Genomic DNA, 20766 nt, shown 5'->3' on the forward strand with positions numbered 1-20766 from the left:
TGATGCTGCTTGGCCTGCTGTGTTCATCCAGCTCTACACCTTGTTATCTCAGATTCTCCAGCATCTGCAGTAGCTACTATCTCTGAGACAAGTACTTCTGCCACATTTCGGATACATCTGGATGAGGATTTAAAATGCTGGAGCATAGTAGGCTGTGGACCAAGTGCAGATAAATAGGATTAATGAACTGTGTTGTTTGTTTGTTGGCATAGACATGGTGGGCCAAAAAGGCCTGTTTCTATTTTGTATGACTATGAATAAAACATCAAAGGGGAGAAAGAGAGGAAGAAGAAAGCCTGTTGAGGACACATTGCTGGTATGGTGACAGTGCACCATAGATAACATGTCACATTTGGATAAAATTGATTGGTCTTACACCATATCCATTTGTTTGAGTCTCTGTATAGCTCCGAATGTCACTGTGCCAACATGAAGCCTAATTTACAAGATCTATCATTGGTCAATGTCTGTGTTGAGAGCCTATGAGCAGCATGAGGGAGCAAGATAAACAAGTTATATATAGAGCTGACACCGTTGTCGTTTGTGGTGGAACATTCCTATTCTTCCCCTGGCCTCCATGTGCAAAGCTGCTAGTGTTCAGCAATGTGTGGGTCAGGGTGGTGTACAGCACACAAGGAAGATGGTGCATTAGATTCTCCAAGGATTAGGAGGTCCACAGACCTGTGTCATGTACTGTGTGCAGCTCAGCGTGTAATGTTGTTGCCCTCTAAATGGCTTCACAATGTTTTAGTTATTACCAATTGAGATAAAAATTTAGTAGGTGTATGCAATGTATTTGAATGTATCAAATTTTTAACGACAAAAAAATTGTTCAAATGGCTTTGCAGAATATTCACTTAGTCGCTAAATGGCTAAGCAATTTAGAAAAGCTTCTTGAGGAGTACAGCGAAAGATCCCATCCAGACTATCGTGTGTTCATGAGTGCAGAAGCTGCTCCAACTCCTGAAGAGCACGTTATACCACAAGGAATCCTTGAGAACTCAGTTAAAATTACCAATGAACCACCAACTGGTATGCTAGCTAATCTCCATGCGGCTTTGGACAATTTTGATCAGGTATGACTGATATTCAGTGTTTTGGCGGACAATAAGAAATGTTGTACAACTTAAATATTCTGTGCATATAGCAGAAAAAAATCATGGGGATCAAGGAAATGTGACATCTTTCTTGAATGCTGTTTAACCATATTATTAAAACGATTGTTCTAAAATTTTGGTTTGGGACATCAGCATTGCTGATGCAAGAGTAAATGGGGGGGCCCTGCTGTCATGCATTTGCTTTTTGCCCACTTTTGTAGAAGAATATGTTTACAATAGTCTTTAATGCAAGTTCCTTTTCAACTCTTCAACAATACCTTTCAAGCTAAAAGTGGTGTATATTATATTTGTGATCTACAAAAATTTAAGTGTGGCTTAGTACCACCAGGAGCCCAATCATGCTAATCCATTGCAAGGATAGTGTTGAGTGTTGTATCTAAGAGAGCAGGCAGAGTTGCTGAACTTTACATGTTGTTATGTGCAGATACTGAGTGGAAACAAGACACTTTCCCACAAGCAGTGAAGGAAATGAAATCACAATTGCACACTTCTGTTTTCCTATTATTGGTCAGGCTTGGGAGAGGGTCAACTTTTCATCAAGAGATGGACTAGGGTTTTGGGAAGATAGGAAAAAATACTTGATTGAGAGAATCCTGATGTCCAAAAGTAAAGAGCGTGGAGATTTTTTTGCCAGAAAGAAACTTAGCAAAGCAAACTTAATTGAAATCTTTGTTTTATCTCAACCACTTACTTTCCTGGTTATTTACAAATTTAGAATGTGAGATGTGACCGTCTAGTTCTACAGTTGCTTATAACTGCAGATAGTCCTGGTTTGAACCACACTGCTTAATGAAAGCAAATTCTTTGCTGACACTTTACTCGTGGATGAAAAGAGCACAAAGGCTACAATTATCTTGATACTGTGCTTACTCTGAAAGCCAAATAAAAAGTCTACATTCTCCTCTGGATGACAACTGTATTGTGACATTCGCTGTAATTTTAAAAATGTTTTTTCTAGTGATAGAATGAATTCATTATTTAAATTTTAGTGAAGATGACATTTTGTTTATGTCATTTGTGCAAATCTGGCTATCTAATCTGGGGATTGTTTAAATTTTGATCTTCTGAACCAAAAATCCAGAGCAGGTTTTGTTTTTCCTATTTTATGAAAATGATTTACATTTGTTATACTAAGCACACTTTGTATACCTTTCATCACAGGATACTCTGGATCAATGCTCTCGTGAACATGAGTTTAAAACAATACTGTTTTCACTGTGCTACTTTCATGCCTGTGTTGCTGAACGGCGTAAATTTGGACCTCAGGGCTGGAATCGAAAGTATCCTTTTAATACTGGAGACCTAACTATCTCAGTCCATATTTTATTCAGCTATTTAGAAGCTAATTCTCAGGTACTGTGCAGATAACTGAAATGCTAATTGTATTCAAATTAACTGAAAGGACTTCTTGTTTATACAGTATGTTATGAGTGTATGGGGAATATAACATAAAGTTATTTTGATCTAAATCAGTCACAATCTAAATAACTCAAATCATGACCGTCTTTTGAAGTATAATGAAAAGTCCACCTGGAAACTATCTCTCACTGTCGTTCTATTGATCAATCTTTCATTGCACTCCAGCCTATCTGCATCCCACCTTGCAACTCTTAAACTGAAGTTTAAGTGGCATTTCTGTTTTGCTAATTTGTATGGAGTGTCCCAGGACTCTCAAATAATTTTAAATGGCTTCTGCTGGCTGACTTTGAAACAGCAGTTGAACAATTCTGTACTTGGATTGACCATGATTGTTATTGCATAAAGTGGTGAGGCTCATGTTTGGATATCCAATATTCTTCTGATCACAACTCTGAAAATGTAAGAAGCACTGAAATTACAAAATTAGTCAACCATCTGATAATCAGAATTATTTAACTTTAGAATTTTGTATTGGAACCAATTGAATATGTTGAAAGACCGTGTGAGTGTTGCCTATTTCCTATGCATTTTGAAATGTGTTCCCTGTTTCCTTCCCAAAGTTTGTGTATGCTTCAAATTCAGCAAACTTTCATATGTTGTGTGGAAAAGGACTATTTTGTTACATTCTTGGGATTCATAGAACTGTTTTCTTAGCCATCTCACTGATAAGCAAAGAAAATGGTCAGTCAGTTGTATTTATTTCATTATCAAGTTTTGTTAAATTCTTTATAAACTCTAGGCAGCAGTGCATGAATTAACGTACCTCATTGATGGCACATTATACCTAATGGCTAGGGCTCAAATATTATGATTAAACCATTAAGATATGGATGGAAGAACAGGCAAGACTATGATGCTATGAGCAGACACGTCACCATTATTCTCTAACAGTGATCCAATACTATTACTGAACTGCCAGCCCTCCCTGATTTCTCGATTGCAGTAGTTATGTCTCAGCTGATGGATTTCATTCTGTTGTGCTCAGTGACTTTTCCATTCTTTTCAGTCAGCCTGACATCTGCAAGCTGAAATTGATGTATTGAGAACAGTTTTGGCATTTGGACATACATCTACCAAGATATAGCAAAAATACATTGAACTGCTAACCTTTATGTGTCATCATTTAAACTATATTTTCCTATTTTCTACAAACTTAGCATTTTCGTCTCGCTTAAAGAGCAAGTTAGTTTAAAGGATAGAAAAGACCCATGTACAATTCCTACAAAAAATATAGATCAATTGAGCAGAAGATATTTTTCTAGACCTTAAGTGTTAATAAGACCATAAGATGTTGTAGCATAATTTAGGCCATTGAGCCCATTTGAGTCTGTTCCACAATTCAGTAAGATCATCGCTGATCTGATCATCTTTACTTCTACTTTGCTGCTTTTTCCCTATAATTCTTTAATCCCTTACTGATTTGAAAATCTCACTTACTTCACCTTTGAATTTACTTAATGACCCGGCCTCCATGGCCCTGTGCAGTAAAGGAGTCCACAAATTCATAAACTCTGAGAAAAGAGATTTCTCCTCATCTGTGTCTTAAATGTGCGACCTGTTATTCTGAGATAATGCCCTTTGGTCCTGAATTTTCTACCACATCTGCCGTGCGAAGTCCCCTAAGAGTTTTGTTTCTTTCAATAAGGTTGTCTCATTCTTCTAAATTCCAATTAGTATAGGCCCAACCAACCCAACTTCTCCTCATAAGACAGTCCCTCCATACCTGGTATCAGCCTAATGACCATTCCCTGGAATACTGCCAATGCTCATTGATCTTTCCTTAGATAAGGGGGACAGACAGTTCACAGTATTCCAGGCTATGGCCTTGACAAGTGCCTTGTATAGTTTTTGCAAAATCTCCCTAATTTTATACTCCATTTCGTAGGAAATAAAGACCAACAATCCATTTGCCTTCTAGTACCTGCTTAACTTAGATGCTTGCTTTTTGTGATTCGTGGATGAGGACTCCCAAATGCCTCTGTTTTGTAGCTTTCTGCAGTCTTTCTCTATTTAAATAATATTCAGCTGTTCTATTCTTCACACTTTTATATCATCTTCTTTTGTGACTAGAATGTGTTCATTTCCTCATCCAAAGTCATTAATATATAATTTATCCCTGAGGCACTTCCATTCTGAAAATGTCCCCCTTATTCCAATTCTGTCATTTGTTTGTCAGCCATTCTTCTGTCCATGATAATATACTGCCTTCAACACTATGGGCTGCTATTAAGTAGTCCATGAGTAGTACCTTACCAAACACTTTATGAAAGTCCAAATATGTTATATCCACTGCTTCCCCTTTCTCTATCCTGCTTGATAACTCCTGAAAGAGTCCCAGTATATTTGTCTGCCATGCTGATGCCTTTTGGTCATATTATATATTTCTAAATGCTTTACTGTTATATTCTTTATTTTCCCTACAATAGTTGTTAACCTAACTGGCCTATAGTTAACAAGGTGTAGAGCTGGATGAATACAGCAGGCCAAGCAGCATCAGAGGAGCAAACCTGACGTTTTGGGTCTGGACCCTTTTTCAGAAATGGGGGAGGGGAAGGGGATTCTGAAATAAATGGGGAGGGGGGGAGGCAGATGGAAGATGGATAAAGGAGCAGATAGGTGGAGAGGCCTACAGTTACCTGCCTTTTGTCTCCTTCCCTTTTTGAATAAATGTGCTACATTGGCAGTTTTCCAATCCTGTGCGAATTCTCCAGAAACTAACAACCTTTGCAAGATTGCAAGTGCATCCGCTATCTCTATATCTTTAATATCCGAGTTGGTCCCGACCTGAAACATCAACTTTCCTGCTCCTCTGATGCTGCCTGACCTGCTGTGTTCCTCCAGCTCCACACAGTGTTGACTCTGACTCCAGCATCTGCAGTTCTTGCTATCTCCTTTAATATCCTAGTTGCATCCCATCAGGTTCAGATAGCTTATCAATCTTTAGCCCCATTGGTTTCCCTATTACTACTTCTGTAATGTAAACTGGATTCTGAGTACCAGAAAGAGTTTTTGGAGAAATCTCCTGATTTCTGGTATCTGGGTTAAGCACCACCCCAGCATGACAATACTGTCTGCATGGTGTAAGCTTTTCTTTATTTAGTGTCAAGTTGGAATGTTGTTCCAATTTCCATAGCTATATAAATATTAATGAGTTAATAGTACAAATATTTTCTGCAATAGTAGCCCTGTTTTCCATTAACATTTTAGGCTGCCTAGCAGATAACAGGGCAGAAGGTTTTGTAAGTGTGTGAATAAGAGGGTAGATGAAATTTACTTCTGTTATTGAACAGGCTCAGTTTTCCCATTATCAAACAGATGACAAATTTGTTTTAAGGTTATGAAATCCTAAGTCAGTGGTGCTGCATTATTGTAACCTTACTTGACATGTTAAAAAGTAAGTCAGTTAATTAGTTGTTGATGACTGGAAGAATATCAAGAAGGCATCATCAGTGGTGGACTATTACATTTATTCGATCTGTTATGGATTACTAATTATTTTATACAGGAGCTGTGAGATTGCTGTTGACAGTAACCTTGTTTATTATTTAGCAGTTGCTTCCCTTTTCTTTATTATAGAATAAGTCTCATGGAGTTAAGATTATTATGACAACGTTAATAAAATATGCTGATATTTGTTCATGAGCATAGAATGTGTTCATATTTTTGTTTGAAATGTGACGTCTGACTAAATTATTTGGGGTCTTAGGTACCATGGGAAGATTTGCGTTATCTGTTTGGTGAAATTATTTATGGAGGTCATATTACCGATGACTGGGACAGAAGACTATGTCGTACTTATCTAGAAGAGTACATGCAGCCTGACCAGGTGAATGTGATTCTCAATTTTACAGGCTGTCTGAAATTTCAAGTTACTGGAACTAGGGCTCCCCCTACTGGAAATTTGTCTCCAATTGTCTAATACAGAATAATATTGAGAGAATACCTTTTCCAATTTGCATCAATACCCACGTGAAAACAAATTATTCATAAAATATTAGCCTTCCCATGTTCTCACATTTTATGTAAATTATGAATTCACAAACAATGGACGTTAGTAGGTGTAAGCTGAACAGCAGCAAATCTTGCATTATCGTTCTTCTCAATCACTTCTATTTCTCCTCCATTTTTCTCTCTGTCTTTTTCAAGTGTGTTTTTTCTCTCCCTTCATGTCACACGACTTTTATGTTTCCTTTCCTATTTTTCCCTTACTTATTTGCTGTGCTGCATACCTTTGTTGGAGTTCAAACTTCTGATGAATCAAGCTGGTGGTTGTATATCAGGAGATGAATTAGAAGGTCAGGTTACATTTGGAGAGAGAAACAAAATTAACGTTTCAAATTAATGATCTTGCAGTACAACTAACCTTAATCTTTTAATTCATTTTCTCTCAGATTTTCAGCATTGCTGGTATTTTGCCTGTGTAGTATTAGATGAGGTAGATTGTGACTTATGGATATTTTTCTTGCATTTCTTGCAGCATTTAACCGTGCTGTACAGTTTGAGAATTATTGACATGAAATAAACCAAAAGTAAGCATCTGACATTTTTGAAATTTTATTTCCTCAAAGGTTTCTACAATATCATGGATGGTTTTGTCACACAATTACAATATTTTAATTTGTATAGAAGAGAATTATGGTGGCTTCCCAAAATAGAGGTGAAATTAAGATTATGATTCAACAAATGTCTCCCTCTTTCACCACCTATTAATCAATTATAGGCAAGTACTGATATAAGCCTGCATACAGATGGTTTGTGCCCTGAGGCCTTTTTAGTGCATTGGTATGTCTCTACCACTGGGCCAGAAGATCAAGGTTCAAGCCCCACCTAAGGATGTGATAGTCATGGAGATGTGTCATAATATGTCCAAACAGATTGATTTTTGCATGCAGTCTTGGCAGAGTTATTCTGGTGGTGGATTAGTCAATCCCTTGAGGCCTCCCCAACATGTTCAAATCCTGTTGATTACTTCTCTTGACTCCTGGTTTGAGGTTGTATGCCATTGCTTAGTCGGTTAATCTGTGTTCATATCTCAATAGTGCCTTGATCCACATCAGTTTAGCGTCTTGTGTCACAGTTGTGAGGTGTCCCTACCTCTGTGCCAGAAGATGCATGTTCAAGTCCCACCTGCCCTGGAGGTGTGTCATGATATGTCCAAACAGATTTGGTAAAAAAAAAACCAGAGGGCCTGTGCATTTGAAGAAAGATGTCAGAGCTTGTGGGTGGCACAAGAGGATGAATGATCTGGTGTGCTCTTCCAGGATTTGAATTGCACTACTCCATGCCCCATGAATCTGGTAAACTTCATAAGGTTGTTACTGGAGAGGACTGGTACACGGAAGGTTGGATGCCAGATATCTCCATCAGCTGCCTCATGTGTGCTCAATGTCTGTCACTTTGTTGCAGCTAACAGTGTAGTTTTACTGGCATATCAGTGGTACTGCCTCTCACACATCTGCCAGGATTCATACTGAATTATAAAAGAGGCTACAACACTCAGCAGCTCACACATCATCAGCTCACTGACCTCTCAGCACAACTAGGAGAATGCATACCACTGATACCTATTTTACGAAAGGCTCGTATGGGACAATGATGCAACCAGAAAAGAGAGCCTTTTGGGTTAAACTTCACTTTGTGCTTAGCCCCACTTACCTTGCCCCTGTCAGGTTGGCTGGTGTCAGCCCATATGGCTGCCTCCTGTGGTAAGTGTTCAACAGCAATAAGAAAGATTGCATGTGCTTGGGACGTAAGATGAGCTGGTTGACCTACACAGTTGTCATTCCCTGTATCATAATCATTTACACAAAGTGGTGCCTTGGTTATGAAGGAGCCAAGTTACTGAAGAAGTTTGAGTATCTGAGTAGCAAAATTGTGACCTTGAATATAATTCCACTAGACCGGAGTGTCAGTACATTGTCAAGGCATGCTAATGAATGCAAAATAGGGCCCTGACCATAGACGTCACAAAAGCCAACCTGCCTAAGCGTTCTGAGAAATTATTGAAAAAATTTAACCTGCCATAGGGAAATTGAATTTTTGTCTGCCCCACCTGACCTGAATGGACCTAGTATTGTACTCTGAATTAAATTAAAACTTCACAACTTCCAGTACTTTTCTATCATTGGTCTCTTGCATTTTTCCAAACAGGCTGAATGTAAGCTTGGAGAGACAGGGGTTCTGAATTTGAACGGATGGGAAAAAGTACCAAGTTCACTTTCCTGATCAGGTTGTGTGGTGCATGGACAGTGGTAGGCTAGACAAGTGGATTTTGCTGTCAGCCTGCCATTAATGGATGGCAGGTGGGCAGAAGTTTTGGAAGCTTAATCAAAGGCACCCTTTTTAAATGAATGGAAACATTTAGATCAAAGTTAAAAGGAAGAGACAATGAGAAAGAAGGGAGTCTTCCAAAGAATAGGTGTCTCCCATGTTTAGTGACACCTCTTCCCCTCTCCCACCTTCCTCCAGGCACAAGGGCGTGGAAGATAGTGCTCCATCCAGGTAACAGGATGCGGAAGCCAGCCAGTCTTAAGAAGAAGGCATAGCTGGAGGAAGCCAGCAACTATAGGGTGGTCACGCAAGCTTAGGTGCAATGCTGCAAGCAATTGAATGACCTGGTGTGATTTGACAAGATGAGTGGCATTTACAATATCAAGCTTGCAGCCCTGAAGATCACAAAAGAAATCAGTAGAATGTGAAGAGGTCACTGGTCTGGACATCAGGTGTGAACAGGCACCTCTTCACAGCAAAATATGTTAAATCTCCAAATGAGTGCCCCAGGTCACTTAACATTGTTCGCCGCATTGCCCATTTTAAATAGTCCCTAGCCGTGTACTCTCCAACTGATAAAATGCTGGACCTTGAAATGGCACTGAATGGCAAATGCAGCTGAACGATGGCAGACCAGTAGCACAGCGTATGTCTATTTGCAGGACCAATAGACTCATAGTGGCAACGAGTGGAGACAGATAGTGTGGAGTGTCATTGCTTATTTTCTTGATGACAATGAAGGAAGAGATAATGATGCTCAGAGAAGTTTTGTCAGGGCACATTGTGAGGGTAGGGCAGGTGTGGAGCATATAGAGAATGAGTAACTTCATGGAAGCGACCATGAACCTTTTGATCAGCACCACCTACAGGGCATGTATTGTTATCACCTAATGCATGGAGTGGAAAGATTACTCCACTCTGGAGCACTAACTGGTCATAGATCTAGGAGAGCCCATTGAGGGTCTCAAATATTGTTGTGATATGCTGTAATCCCATTTCCAGTGGCTGTGCCCTCTCCCTCTCTCTCCCTCCCTCATATTCTCTTCTTCCTTGGAGGTGTCAAAATCTGAGTGCATGAGATCCATTGATAATTCATGCATCTCAATCTGAATGCCTCCCTATCCCCTAATTCAGCATTCACCAAGCTGCACCATGGAGGTCCTTTCCCTTAATCTGCTTCTGATATGTGCACACACTTTGCAGATCCTCCAGCTGCTCACTTCTGTGCTTTATTATCCTTCATCCTTTCTGTGTTGAAGCTCTGCTGCTTGCAATGACTTCCATTTCCAGCCTCTACTTATCTGCCTGTGAACTTTCACCTTCTTATAGCTGGTGAGCTGCTCAAGTTCAGTAGATCCATTGATAAAATTTAAAAAGCAACACAGAAAAGATTTCTATTGGTTTCTTAATGGAAATAATTGCCTACTCACCACCGGTATGCGAACTTCTGACCTGCCACCTAATAGCCTCCAGGAAAGTTGCTCAGAGGTGCGAATACGCAAGTGTTTTATCCTACTCTATTCACCCATGATTTGACCAACACCCTGTACTAATTACAGTGCCTAGTAACATTAACATTTTGTTCAGCATTTTGTTTCCAAACTCTGACTCTCTAATCTGAACATTATCTTTTTGCAAGAATTTATATATATCCTTTAAGGTAATGCAGGCATTTAACAGGAGAGTTAAACAAACAGATTATAACATGGAGCTACATAAGCAGATGTTAGGTCAGATAACCTAAAGCTTGGACAAAGAGGTAGATTTTACTGTGGCTTAAATGAGGAAAGTAAGAAAGAGGCAGAGAATTAGAGAGGGAATTCCAGAGCTTGGTGCCTGAGCAGCTGTAGGCACAGCCGCCAATGGTGGCGCATTGATTGGAAGTGCACAAATGGCCTGAATTAAGATGTTCAGATATCTCAGAGGATTGTGCTATTGGAGTATGTTACAGAGATTGAGGGGCTGTGGAGAGAATTGAAAACCTGCTTTAGACCTTGTAATGCAGTTTTCAGTTTTGTATTTGTTTTTATCATTTACATTTCACTTAATTCCCTTCTAGTTAGAAGGTATTTCTATTCACATTTCGGTGAACGTTTGCTCCAGAGATGCAGGGAGCTCCATGTCACATTATGGCGAGGGACTGAAGCAATGTAAGTGCACTTGGGCACTTAACTAACCAGCACTGGTTCTCCAACAAGAACTGGCCGCAGGAAGTGGAAACCCTGCACCCATAGCTGTCAGCCAATCAGAGGTCAACAACCTTCAATTGTCGACAGTGCCACCAGGAGCAGTGGTTGTTGCTGATAATGCTCTGAGGTCTACCTGATTATCAAGGATTATTGAAGACAGATGAATGTGGTGGGCTGGGGGTCACAAGGAAGCAGTCACCGGAGAAGTGGGAACAGGGGGTCAGAGACGAGGATAGGGTGATGCCTTAGCAGCCCTCCTAATTTCCTAATAACTTGACCAGCCATCGAGTACCTATCAAACCCACAGGAGCTGTGGATGCTGTAAATCAGAAACAAAAATAGAAATTGCTAGAAAAACTCAGCAGGTCTGTCAGCGAGTGAAGTGAAATTAGAGTTGATGTTTCAGGTCCAGTGACCCTTCCTCAGAACTGATAGTAGCTGGGAAAATGTTGGTTTATATGCAGAAGATAGGGTGGGGGGAGGGGGTAAGGAGTAAATGATAGATGGGGATAGAGCCTAAAGAGAGAGAGGAACAGTTGGACTGATGAAAGAGTGGATAACCATCTGGCTGAGAGGGTGAACAGCTATTAATTGAGACTGTTAGTGGCTAACAATAGGTAGTGTGTAATGTCAGACTATATGGTAACAAGGCCTGCTGTGTGGAGTACTTATCAATGCAGGCCATCCTCTCTGAGGCCATGTAGCAACACCACTAAGATTTGTTGGGAGCCTTCAGGAGTCACTAGGCAGCCATAGGAGTACCATTATATACTTGAAACATCACTAAAACCCATTGGACTCAGGATATTTATCTTTATGTAGTTACTTAGTGAAACTGTGAAATTGATTAATGAAATTAATCAGCATCCTGCTGCCATTAGCCAAGATTCCATTTCAGGACCTTCCCATCCCCATCTTAACTGGGGACAGTATTTTCCAGTACTGGGAATTGGACACTGATATTGCCACCTGTTTCTTCTGTTCCTTCCTGGTTTATGCCATCTCCTGTAGCCTCCACCTAATTCAGCCCTTTGACTTCTTCAATGCCTTTTCATTTCCTTGTATATTGACACACCTGTTTCAACAATTAAAAGAAACTGATTCTGGTCAATCAAGCTTCTAATTAATGTATCTTGGTCATACATTTACCCAAGTTCTCACGAAGGATCATCAACAAAACCACTGGCCATTTTCCTGCTTTCAGATGCTGATGGTTCCTCCTGACACCCCTTTTTCCTCTTATTCCAAACTTTACATGTTCCCTTCGATCGGAAGTTAGTGATAAGGCTTATATTGATTGCATGTCTGTTTAAATGTGTAAGGAAGTATATGCTTATACACTACGTTAAGATGATGAGTATTTTTTTCACATTTTTTTCTTGCTGTGTTACAGTTTGAAAGAAAAATTACTTTGGCTCCTGGTTTTGTAGCTCCATCAAATCTTGATTACAATGGTTATCATAGGTACATTGATGAAATGTTACCACCTGAAAGCCCTGTACATTATGGTCTCCACTCAAATGCAGAGATTGAATTCCTCACTGTAACTTCAGACAGCCTTCTCCACACTTTATTAGAAATGCAGCCCAGAGATTCATTAACTGGTGAAGGAGCAACACAAACTGTTGAAGAAAAGGTCAGAACATTACAAATTTGTGATTAAATGCAATTCTGTTAGACTACAGGTATTCACATTTTCATTATTAATTTCCTATCAATGAAAATAAAATGTAGAACTAAAAAGTAATTAGGCTGTGACTGAACCTGACATTTGGGGAACGGAAAAAAAATTGGTGAAATATTTCACGTTGGCCTTTATGTTGTATTCAAAATAGAATGCTGATTATTGGCAACAACCTAAGCAATTTGTTTAATATTCTTAATTTGATGAACAGTTGAAAATCTGACATACACATTGGAACAGGAATTATTCAGCATCAAGCTTGACTGATTAAGATGTTGGTTTTCATATTCAAAATTTGGTTAGCACAATTAATCCAAAGGCTTACACATTAAGAAGTGTGGAAAATAATTTTGTTACTGTAAATTACATTTTAGTATTATGAGGTAAAATTGAATAGAAATCATGCTTAACAATCAACTTGTACTGCTTTTAAAGGTAAAGATTATTTTAGATGAAATATTGGAGAAACTACCAGAGGAATATAATATGGCTGATATAACCTCTAAAACAACGGAGCGTTCCCCTTACATTCTGGTCTGCTTCCAAGAGTGTGAAAGAATGAATATCCTAATTCGGGAAGTGAGACATTCATTAAAGGAACTAGATCTGGGGCTAAAGGTAAGACTTGAGTAAAAATTGCAATGTGTTGCAAAATTAGAAATATGCTCCAGTATGTTTTTCCAAATGGTTATGCTGATCAAAAGGCTTTACTGTATTTCACTTCATTTTCTTTGGTTAAACTATAGGATTATACAATGGGCAATTCAAAGTCATAAGTTTATGCAGTTTTTTTTGTATTACACGTCAATGAGTACATTCTGTCCTGAAGGAATGCAATAACAGCCTTTCAACTAATAATAATACTAAATTGCAATGTTTTAATAATACTATACAAGAAAAGCTGATCAATTTGCATTTCTTTAAAATTACACAACATTCCAGCAAACCAAATCATTAGATTTTATTTGCACTGGTTACAAACATATTGTAATTTTCATTTTGTTGCTATCTGTGGAGACATTCTAAGAAAATGCTTGTGATTTGCTATACATAGTGATGAGCAATCTTTAAATTCATGTTTGGGGTGTGAACATTTCTGGCAAGATCAACAACTATTGCCTAGTGCAGTACCTACTGTGCATCACTTGCCTGCTGCTATCCTAGTTGCCTTCCCTTCCTACTGCACCGCTACAGGTGCTAAATAGGTGCCCATGTGCAACTGTTGGTTGGGATCTTTGTCCATAGGTAAGAACTGGAGAGAGTGGAGGCAACAAAGGAAATAAAAAGTATAGGCCAGCAATAACCTGCAGCACTGCTGTGGAGCCAGGTGAACATGCCTGATCTTCTTGGCTCCAAATTAACACTATTTTTTAAAACTGACTGGATTTCTAAACTTCATCTGGGGATGTTCACCGGCTGAGCAAGCTTTTATTGCCTGTCTATATTTGCCCTTGAAAAGTTACTGACAAGTTGCCTCTTGAATTGCTGCTGTTCTTGGGTGTGGGTAGACCCACAATGTTAGGGAGGAAGTTCCAGGATTTTGACCCAGTAACACTAAAAGAACAGCAATATATTTCCAAGTCTGGATGGCAAGTGGCTTGGAGGGGAACTTGCAGGTGATGGTATTCCCACGTCCTTCTAGATGATAACAGTTTTAGGTTTGGAAGGTACTTTCAAAAAAGCCTCGGTGAATTTTTGCTGTGCTGCCACTGTGCATCAGTGTTGGAGGAAGTGAATGTGTGTGGATGTGGTGCCAATCAAGTGAACTGCTTTGTCCTGGGTGATGTTAAGCTCCTTGAGTGTTGTTGGAGTATTCTATCATATTCCTGACTTGTGTCTTGTAGATGGTGGACAGGCTTTGGGGAGTCATGAAGTGTTACTTGCTGCAGGATTCCTAGCCTTTGAACTGCTCCTGCAGCCACAGCATTAATATGGTCTAGTTCAGTTTCTGGTCAATAGTTAAACTGCCAGGGTGTTGATAGAGAGGGATTCAGTAATAGTAATGCCATTTAATGTCAAGCGCATTGGTTACAATCTCTCTTTTTGGGGATGATCATTACCTACGTGAGTAGCATAAATGTTACCTGCCACTGAGTAGTCCAAATCAGAATATTGCCTAGGTCTTGCTGTATTTGGACCTCGATTGCGTCAGTATCTGAGTAATCATGAATGGAGCTGACTGTTGTGCAGTCATCGGCTAAGATCTCCATTCCTGATCTTATGATGGAGGAAAGGCCTTCTCATTAATTGCATCCAGCAATCCATTTAAGGACTAAGCGTTAGTTGGCCGGAAATCTGAAAAGTCATCTCCACACCCAGTTCTTCTTCTGATTTAGGTGGACGTCCAAGATGCCTGGAAGTCAGTATCTCTCAATATAGCTGCCAATCTGAGTCTCATTTTGTATTCATAAAACTCTCAAAAAATCACAGAATACTTGCATGGCAGAAGGGGTCATTCAGCCATCATGTCTATACTCAACTATTCTCCATAGCTCTGTTTTTTTTCGATAGGTACAAACTCGGTTTCCTTTTGAAAGCTACAATTTAATCTGCTACCACCACAGTCATTAAATATTCTAACCACTTACTGTATCAGAAAATCCTCATATCACCATTGATTCTTTTGGAGGTTATCATAATTTGGCATCCTTTGGTATTCAAACCTTACACCAATGAGAAGTTTCTCTCTAACTATTCTATCCGCACTGCTTATGATTTTAAATACCTCCACCAAATCTTTTCTTAACCTTGTTTTTCTCCAAGAAGAACAACCCCAGCTTCTTGAATCCATCCAAGTAACTGAAGATACATATCTCTAGAAATTTTCTCATAAGTGTCTTCCACAACCTCACTAAAGCTTTCATATTCTTCTTAAAATGTGCTGTCCAGAATTGGACTCCATTCTCCAGTTGAGATCAAGCCAGTGTTCATATAGGTTCATCATAACTTCCATGCTTTTGTACTCTAGGTCTGTATTTATAATGCCCAGGATCCCATATGCCTCTTGAAACATTCTGAAACTGCCTTTCCACCTTGAATAATTTATGCACATGTATACCACGGCCTGTGTGTTCCTGCATCCTCTTCAGAATTGCAACCTTTGTTGTATGTTGCCTGTCCTTATTCTTGCTCACAAAATGTATCACTTCGCATTACACTAAATTAAATCTCATTCATCAGGTGTCAACCCATTTGACCAGCCTGTCTATATTCTCTTGAAGTCTATCAATATCCTCTCACAGTTCACTGTACGTTCAAGTTTCGTATAGATTTTGAATTTATTTCCTGTGAATCCAAGTCTAGGTCTATAAAGCAAAGCAGTGTTGCTAGAAAAGCCCATAGGAATCCTACTGTATATCTTCCCCCAGTCTGAAAAACACCATTCCTCACGTCTCGATTTTCTGTCACACAACCAACTCCACATCCATATGGTCATTAACATTTTATTCCACATGCTTCAACTTTACTGACAATCCTATTCTATGACATTTTATTAAATACCTTTTTCAAGTTTAGGCATACCGCATTGTCTTGGATCACAGAGTGTATCCAAGCGGTTCTTTTCAGATTCAGTTAAATGTAGTTAAGAGAAGGCTCGCCAACAGCAATTTGCTTAAATATGAACATTTATTGAGTAATAATAAGACAAATAAAGAAAAGCATTTTTTAAATAAATAAAAAGAATGAAGAAGAGAGGAAGAAAACAATAAGCCTCATGTTGTATCGGCCATCAGGAACCCCTCCATCGACGGCTGCTCTGGCAGCTGATGTTGTTCCGGGCACCATTCTCGATCCCAGTCCAGCGACTTGGAATGAAACTCTCTCTCTCTTATACAGTGTCACAAACAGCAAGACACAGAGAAAACAACTGCAGAAAAACATGTTGATTGTGCCAACTTCAGCACGTACAGGAATGTTCACAGGATTCATTCAAGGTCATGCAGCTGTTGAATATCATGAACAAGTTTCACCCTTCAGCCCATCCTATACACGCATCCATCATATTATAATGATCAAAAAGCTCAATCAAGTTAGTTCAGTACAATGTGGGGCATTTTATGTTCCACTTACTCCCAAACTGACCTGAAGCAAGATGCTGACTTTTTGACTGTCCAGCTGCAGGATACTGCATGAGTTTCTTAAGGATGATCTTCATTAGTAGAAATATATGTTTTGCTTCTCACTTTTTAAGCAGATTAAGAACACTTAGAGCAGCTGTAACCAATGTGGGAAAGTCTAGTGATACTATAGTTCATTTATATTATGTGTTTTTTTAAAAATATTTATCAAAATAGCAAATATAATCCAAAGTAATTTTCTCCTAGTTTATTTTTCACACCAGTTTCTAAAGCAAGCAAATCAAACTGAAGTCTTAATTCCAATTTTCTGTTTTGAAAACTGATGCCTAACTATAGAATGTTATTGTGTTGTCGGTATTTTGAACAAAGTTTAACTAGATTGAAAGCAAGATGAACGCAAAGAAACAGAAAATGTGTAATTTTCTACCTTTCATAGCTGATAAAATAGCAGCCCTTTTCAAACATTGCACTTAAATACGTTCTTCTCTGTAAAGAACTGGGTTATTTATCACATCTTCATATCACAACCTTCTTTAAACTACAAATAGTGTATTTTTTTCTTGCTTTTGTTAGGGCGAGTTGGCAATTTCCTCTGAGATGGAGTTACTACAGACAGCACTTTTCTTTGATAATGTTCCTGACACCTGGACCAAGCTGGCATATCCATCAACGTACAGTCTAGCGCAGTGGTAAGTAGCATGTCAAGACACAAACAGCTTGTGCATGGCATTTTGTCTGTCAAAGTGCCACTAGAATTGCTCAGTATTTCTTGTATGGAAATTAGTGTTGCTCGGCCTTTTATTTGGGATTTTTGCTATGATTCTTTTCCCCCAGTACAGCAGTGTTTTGATGTAGCTATTATGCATCACTTTCATCTGTTAGTCACAAACCATTCGGTATCTACTTGCATAATGTATAACGAGTCTCTTGGGACTAGTATGGTATGAGAAATGCAAGCAAGGAATCATGTTTAATAGTAGTCATAATAGAAAATGTCTTATCCACTCTAAATGAAGACTTTGTGTGCTCATGTGCATGACAGCATGCAGTACAGCAACATTTATTCCACCAAATAATATCTCTGAAAATTATGCTGTGTAACCTTCCCTGAATTTCTTCACCAATATTTTATCATCCTTTATGAAATTATCTGTTCTCCTGGTTATCTGCAAAATTCTGTCATAAGCCAACGCTGATGAGAACCGGTATGAATAAAGTTTAGAGTTTGGAATTGTTAGAAGATACACAGGATATTGCAGGAAATAAAACAGGCCTGTCAATATTATCAAATATTTCTCTTGTAGTGTTATTTAATGTGATAAGATGTAATACATAAGCCACTTCCTAACAGAAACGTACATTTAAAAGCTATAGATGATACTAGGTAGAAAAATAAATATTTTCTGTTTCCTTGCCAAGTAAAGATAATTAACCGCAGGAAATTCCGCACTGAAAGAGTTATGTTCAAAGTTTTGATATGTAAGACACATGGAGTAGTTTTCCTTCATTGTCTGATGTTAGTCTAAGAAATGACATTAGTCTCAGGTTATGCTCAGTTTCATTCTGTGGATCCACTGTTACTGGGAGTGAGCTGTGTTTTGGACTGTGAAAGACCAAACTGATTTCATATAGGTTTTCCTACAGCTGCAGCTCAAACTATTACCTCAGACAAAATTCAAATCTGGATCCATGAAATGAAAGAAAACTAGCCACTCAGTCCTTATTAAACAAAGAGCAAAGTTGCCGAGTACGTTTAAAATTATATTAAATTTGCAACTTTATTTCTTAGAAAAATGCAGGATTGCATGAAAATGAATTTGATTTTAATGCACACCATGATAGCACTGAATCAACAGACAGCACTTTCAAAATTAATGTAATAGCAAACTGTTCAATATAAATACAATAAATGACAACTATGACGAATTATAGTTTCAAGATAGTTTGCAGCTTCTGAATTTAAAATTGGCTCAGCTGCTCATTGATTTACAAGTTGAAAAGCAAATGGCAGACTTAATATACATCTATAATTTATCCGTGACCATTCACATTGTGTTTATAAATAAATCTGCATTCACCTTGTATCCATTGCCAGAAATGACCACAGGTGAAGAAAAACAACACTTTCAGAGATCAGAAGTACAATACAAAATATGGTTCTCTCCAAATACTTTGATTAATAATCAGGTACAATTTGGGCTAGCCACTGTTGTATGCCAATTATATCAAGCACACAATCTGCCAGGGCTCAATCATTTTAAGCATAGTCTGGATTCACACTATAAATAGACCCACTTATCATTAATGCCATTTCTTCTGCAAGGCAGAACTGCTACTGCAATTGGTTTACACTTACATTTTTTTCATCTTTAGAAGACAAAATACTACGCAGAATATAAATTATCCTTTGAAATATGCATGAAGCTGTTTAGTAAGATATAGTACATAAAGAAAATAACTTGAAATTGAAAAACAATCAAATCTGAACCTTTATATTATGAGGCTACTTCAGTTCCTTCATGAAACTGACTAGTTTCTACAAATAATATTTATCTGACAGAATGCTGCTTTATGGAATTACTTGTTATACCCTTAACTCAGTGTACATCATTGCAGTAACGACACCATCGACCATCTGCATTATTGGTTGTGAATGAGTTAACACTAGAACCTTGACTGCCATATGTGTGTGTGTAAAAAACTGCATTTCTGACCCTGTATTTAATTACGACACTAGCAGTAAACATGCAACCAGTTTATTTCGAAACGCTGAAGTCACAATTTTATCTCACGATCTTTATATTGAGACAATTATTTGGTTGATTAATGAAATAGAAAAACAAAATTAAAAGAGGCATCAAAAATGCCTAGAACTAATTGGATAAAACATAATGTAGGACAAGACACAGGGGTGAATAGGTCACTTGGAATAGAGAACTGGAAACAAAGCAGCAAGTCAAAAATCCACCCCAGAATGAATGGCTTTATCGAAAGTGATTTTCAAAAACGAATGGAGCAGCAGCACATTGAAAATCTCAGCACACCAATTACTATGAAGAAAGGTTAGATAGACTGGGTTTGTTTTCACTGGAATGGAGGAGGCTGAGGAGTGACCTAATAGAAGTTTATAAGATTGTGAATGGCATGCATAGAGTGGAAAATATGAGGCTTTTTCCCAGGTTAGAGGGGTCAATTACTAGGGACATAGGTTCAAGGTACGAGGTGGGGGAGACTTTAAAAGAGATGTGGAGGGGGGTAGTTTAAAAGAGATGCAAGTTTTTGACACAAAGGGTGGTGAGTGCCTGGAACGCGTTGCCAGAGGAAGTGGTGGAAGCAGACACAATAGCAGCATTCAGGAAGCACTTGGACGAATACGTGAATAGGAAGGGAATAGAGGGATACAGAACCTGTAAGTGAAGACAGCTTTAGTATGAAAGGGCAAAATGCGATGGCACAAGCTTGGACGGCCTGTTCCTGTGCTGTACTGTTCTTTGTACTGCTCCATATCTACCATTGTCATTACTACTCTATGGGTCACGATGTAGAATAGAAGTAAAACTAAAAAGTGCTGGTGAAACTGACCGGGGCTGGCAGCATCTATGGAGAGAGAAACAGAGTTAGCATTTTGAATCTAATATGATTCTTGTTCCAAAGGAAATCTTGTCTACCTGCGACTCCACCTTTAAGGAACTATGAACCTGCACCCCAAGGTGCCTTTATTCAGCAACACTCCCCAGGACCTTACCATTAAGTGTACAAGTCCTGCCCTGATTTGCCTTACCAAGATGCAATACCTCACATTTATCTAAATTGAACTCCATCTATAACTCCTTGGCCCATCTGATCAAGGTCCCATTGTGCTCTGCAATTGCCTTCTTCCCTGTCCACTTCACACCAATTTTGGTGTTATCTGCAAACTTCTTAACAATTCCTCCTATGCTCACATCCAAATTATTTTTTATAAGTGATACAAATCTGGTGGAAATTGATTTTAATTTAAAAAAAAA

At 38.6% G+C, this 20766-nt stretch overlaps 1 protein-coding gene across 1 annotated transcript in view; it reads left to right on the plus strand.

The window, feature by feature from the left end:
- The window catches only part of dnah9l (dynein, axonemal, heavy polypeptide 9 like), a 365602-nt gene that overhangs the window by 334530 nt on the left and 10306 nt on the right, over positions 1 to 20766 (plus strand). The window contains exons 73-78 of the mRNA XM_048599208.1: positions 849 to 1076; positions 2280 to 2471; positions 6244 to 6363; positions 12390 to 12632; positions 13116 to 13298; positions 17333 to 17448. Coding sequence (XP_048455165.1) covers positions 849 to 1076; positions 2280 to 2471; positions 6244 to 6363; positions 12390 to 12632; positions 13116 to 13298; positions 17333 to 17448 — 1082 coding nt within the window. The remainder of the gene's footprint in view (positions 1 to 848; positions 1077 to 2279; positions 2472 to 6243; positions 6364 to 12389; positions 12633 to 13115; positions 13299 to 17332; positions 17449 to 20766) is intronic.

The sequence above is a fragment of the Rhincodon typus genome, chromosome 7, assembly GCF_021869965.1.
Source record: "Rhincodon typus isolate 14 chromosome 7, sRhiTyp1.1, whole genome shotgun sequence".
Lineage (NCBI taxonomy): Eukaryota > Metazoa > Chordata > Chondrichthyes > Orectolobiformes > Rhincodontidae > Rhincodon > Rhincodon typus.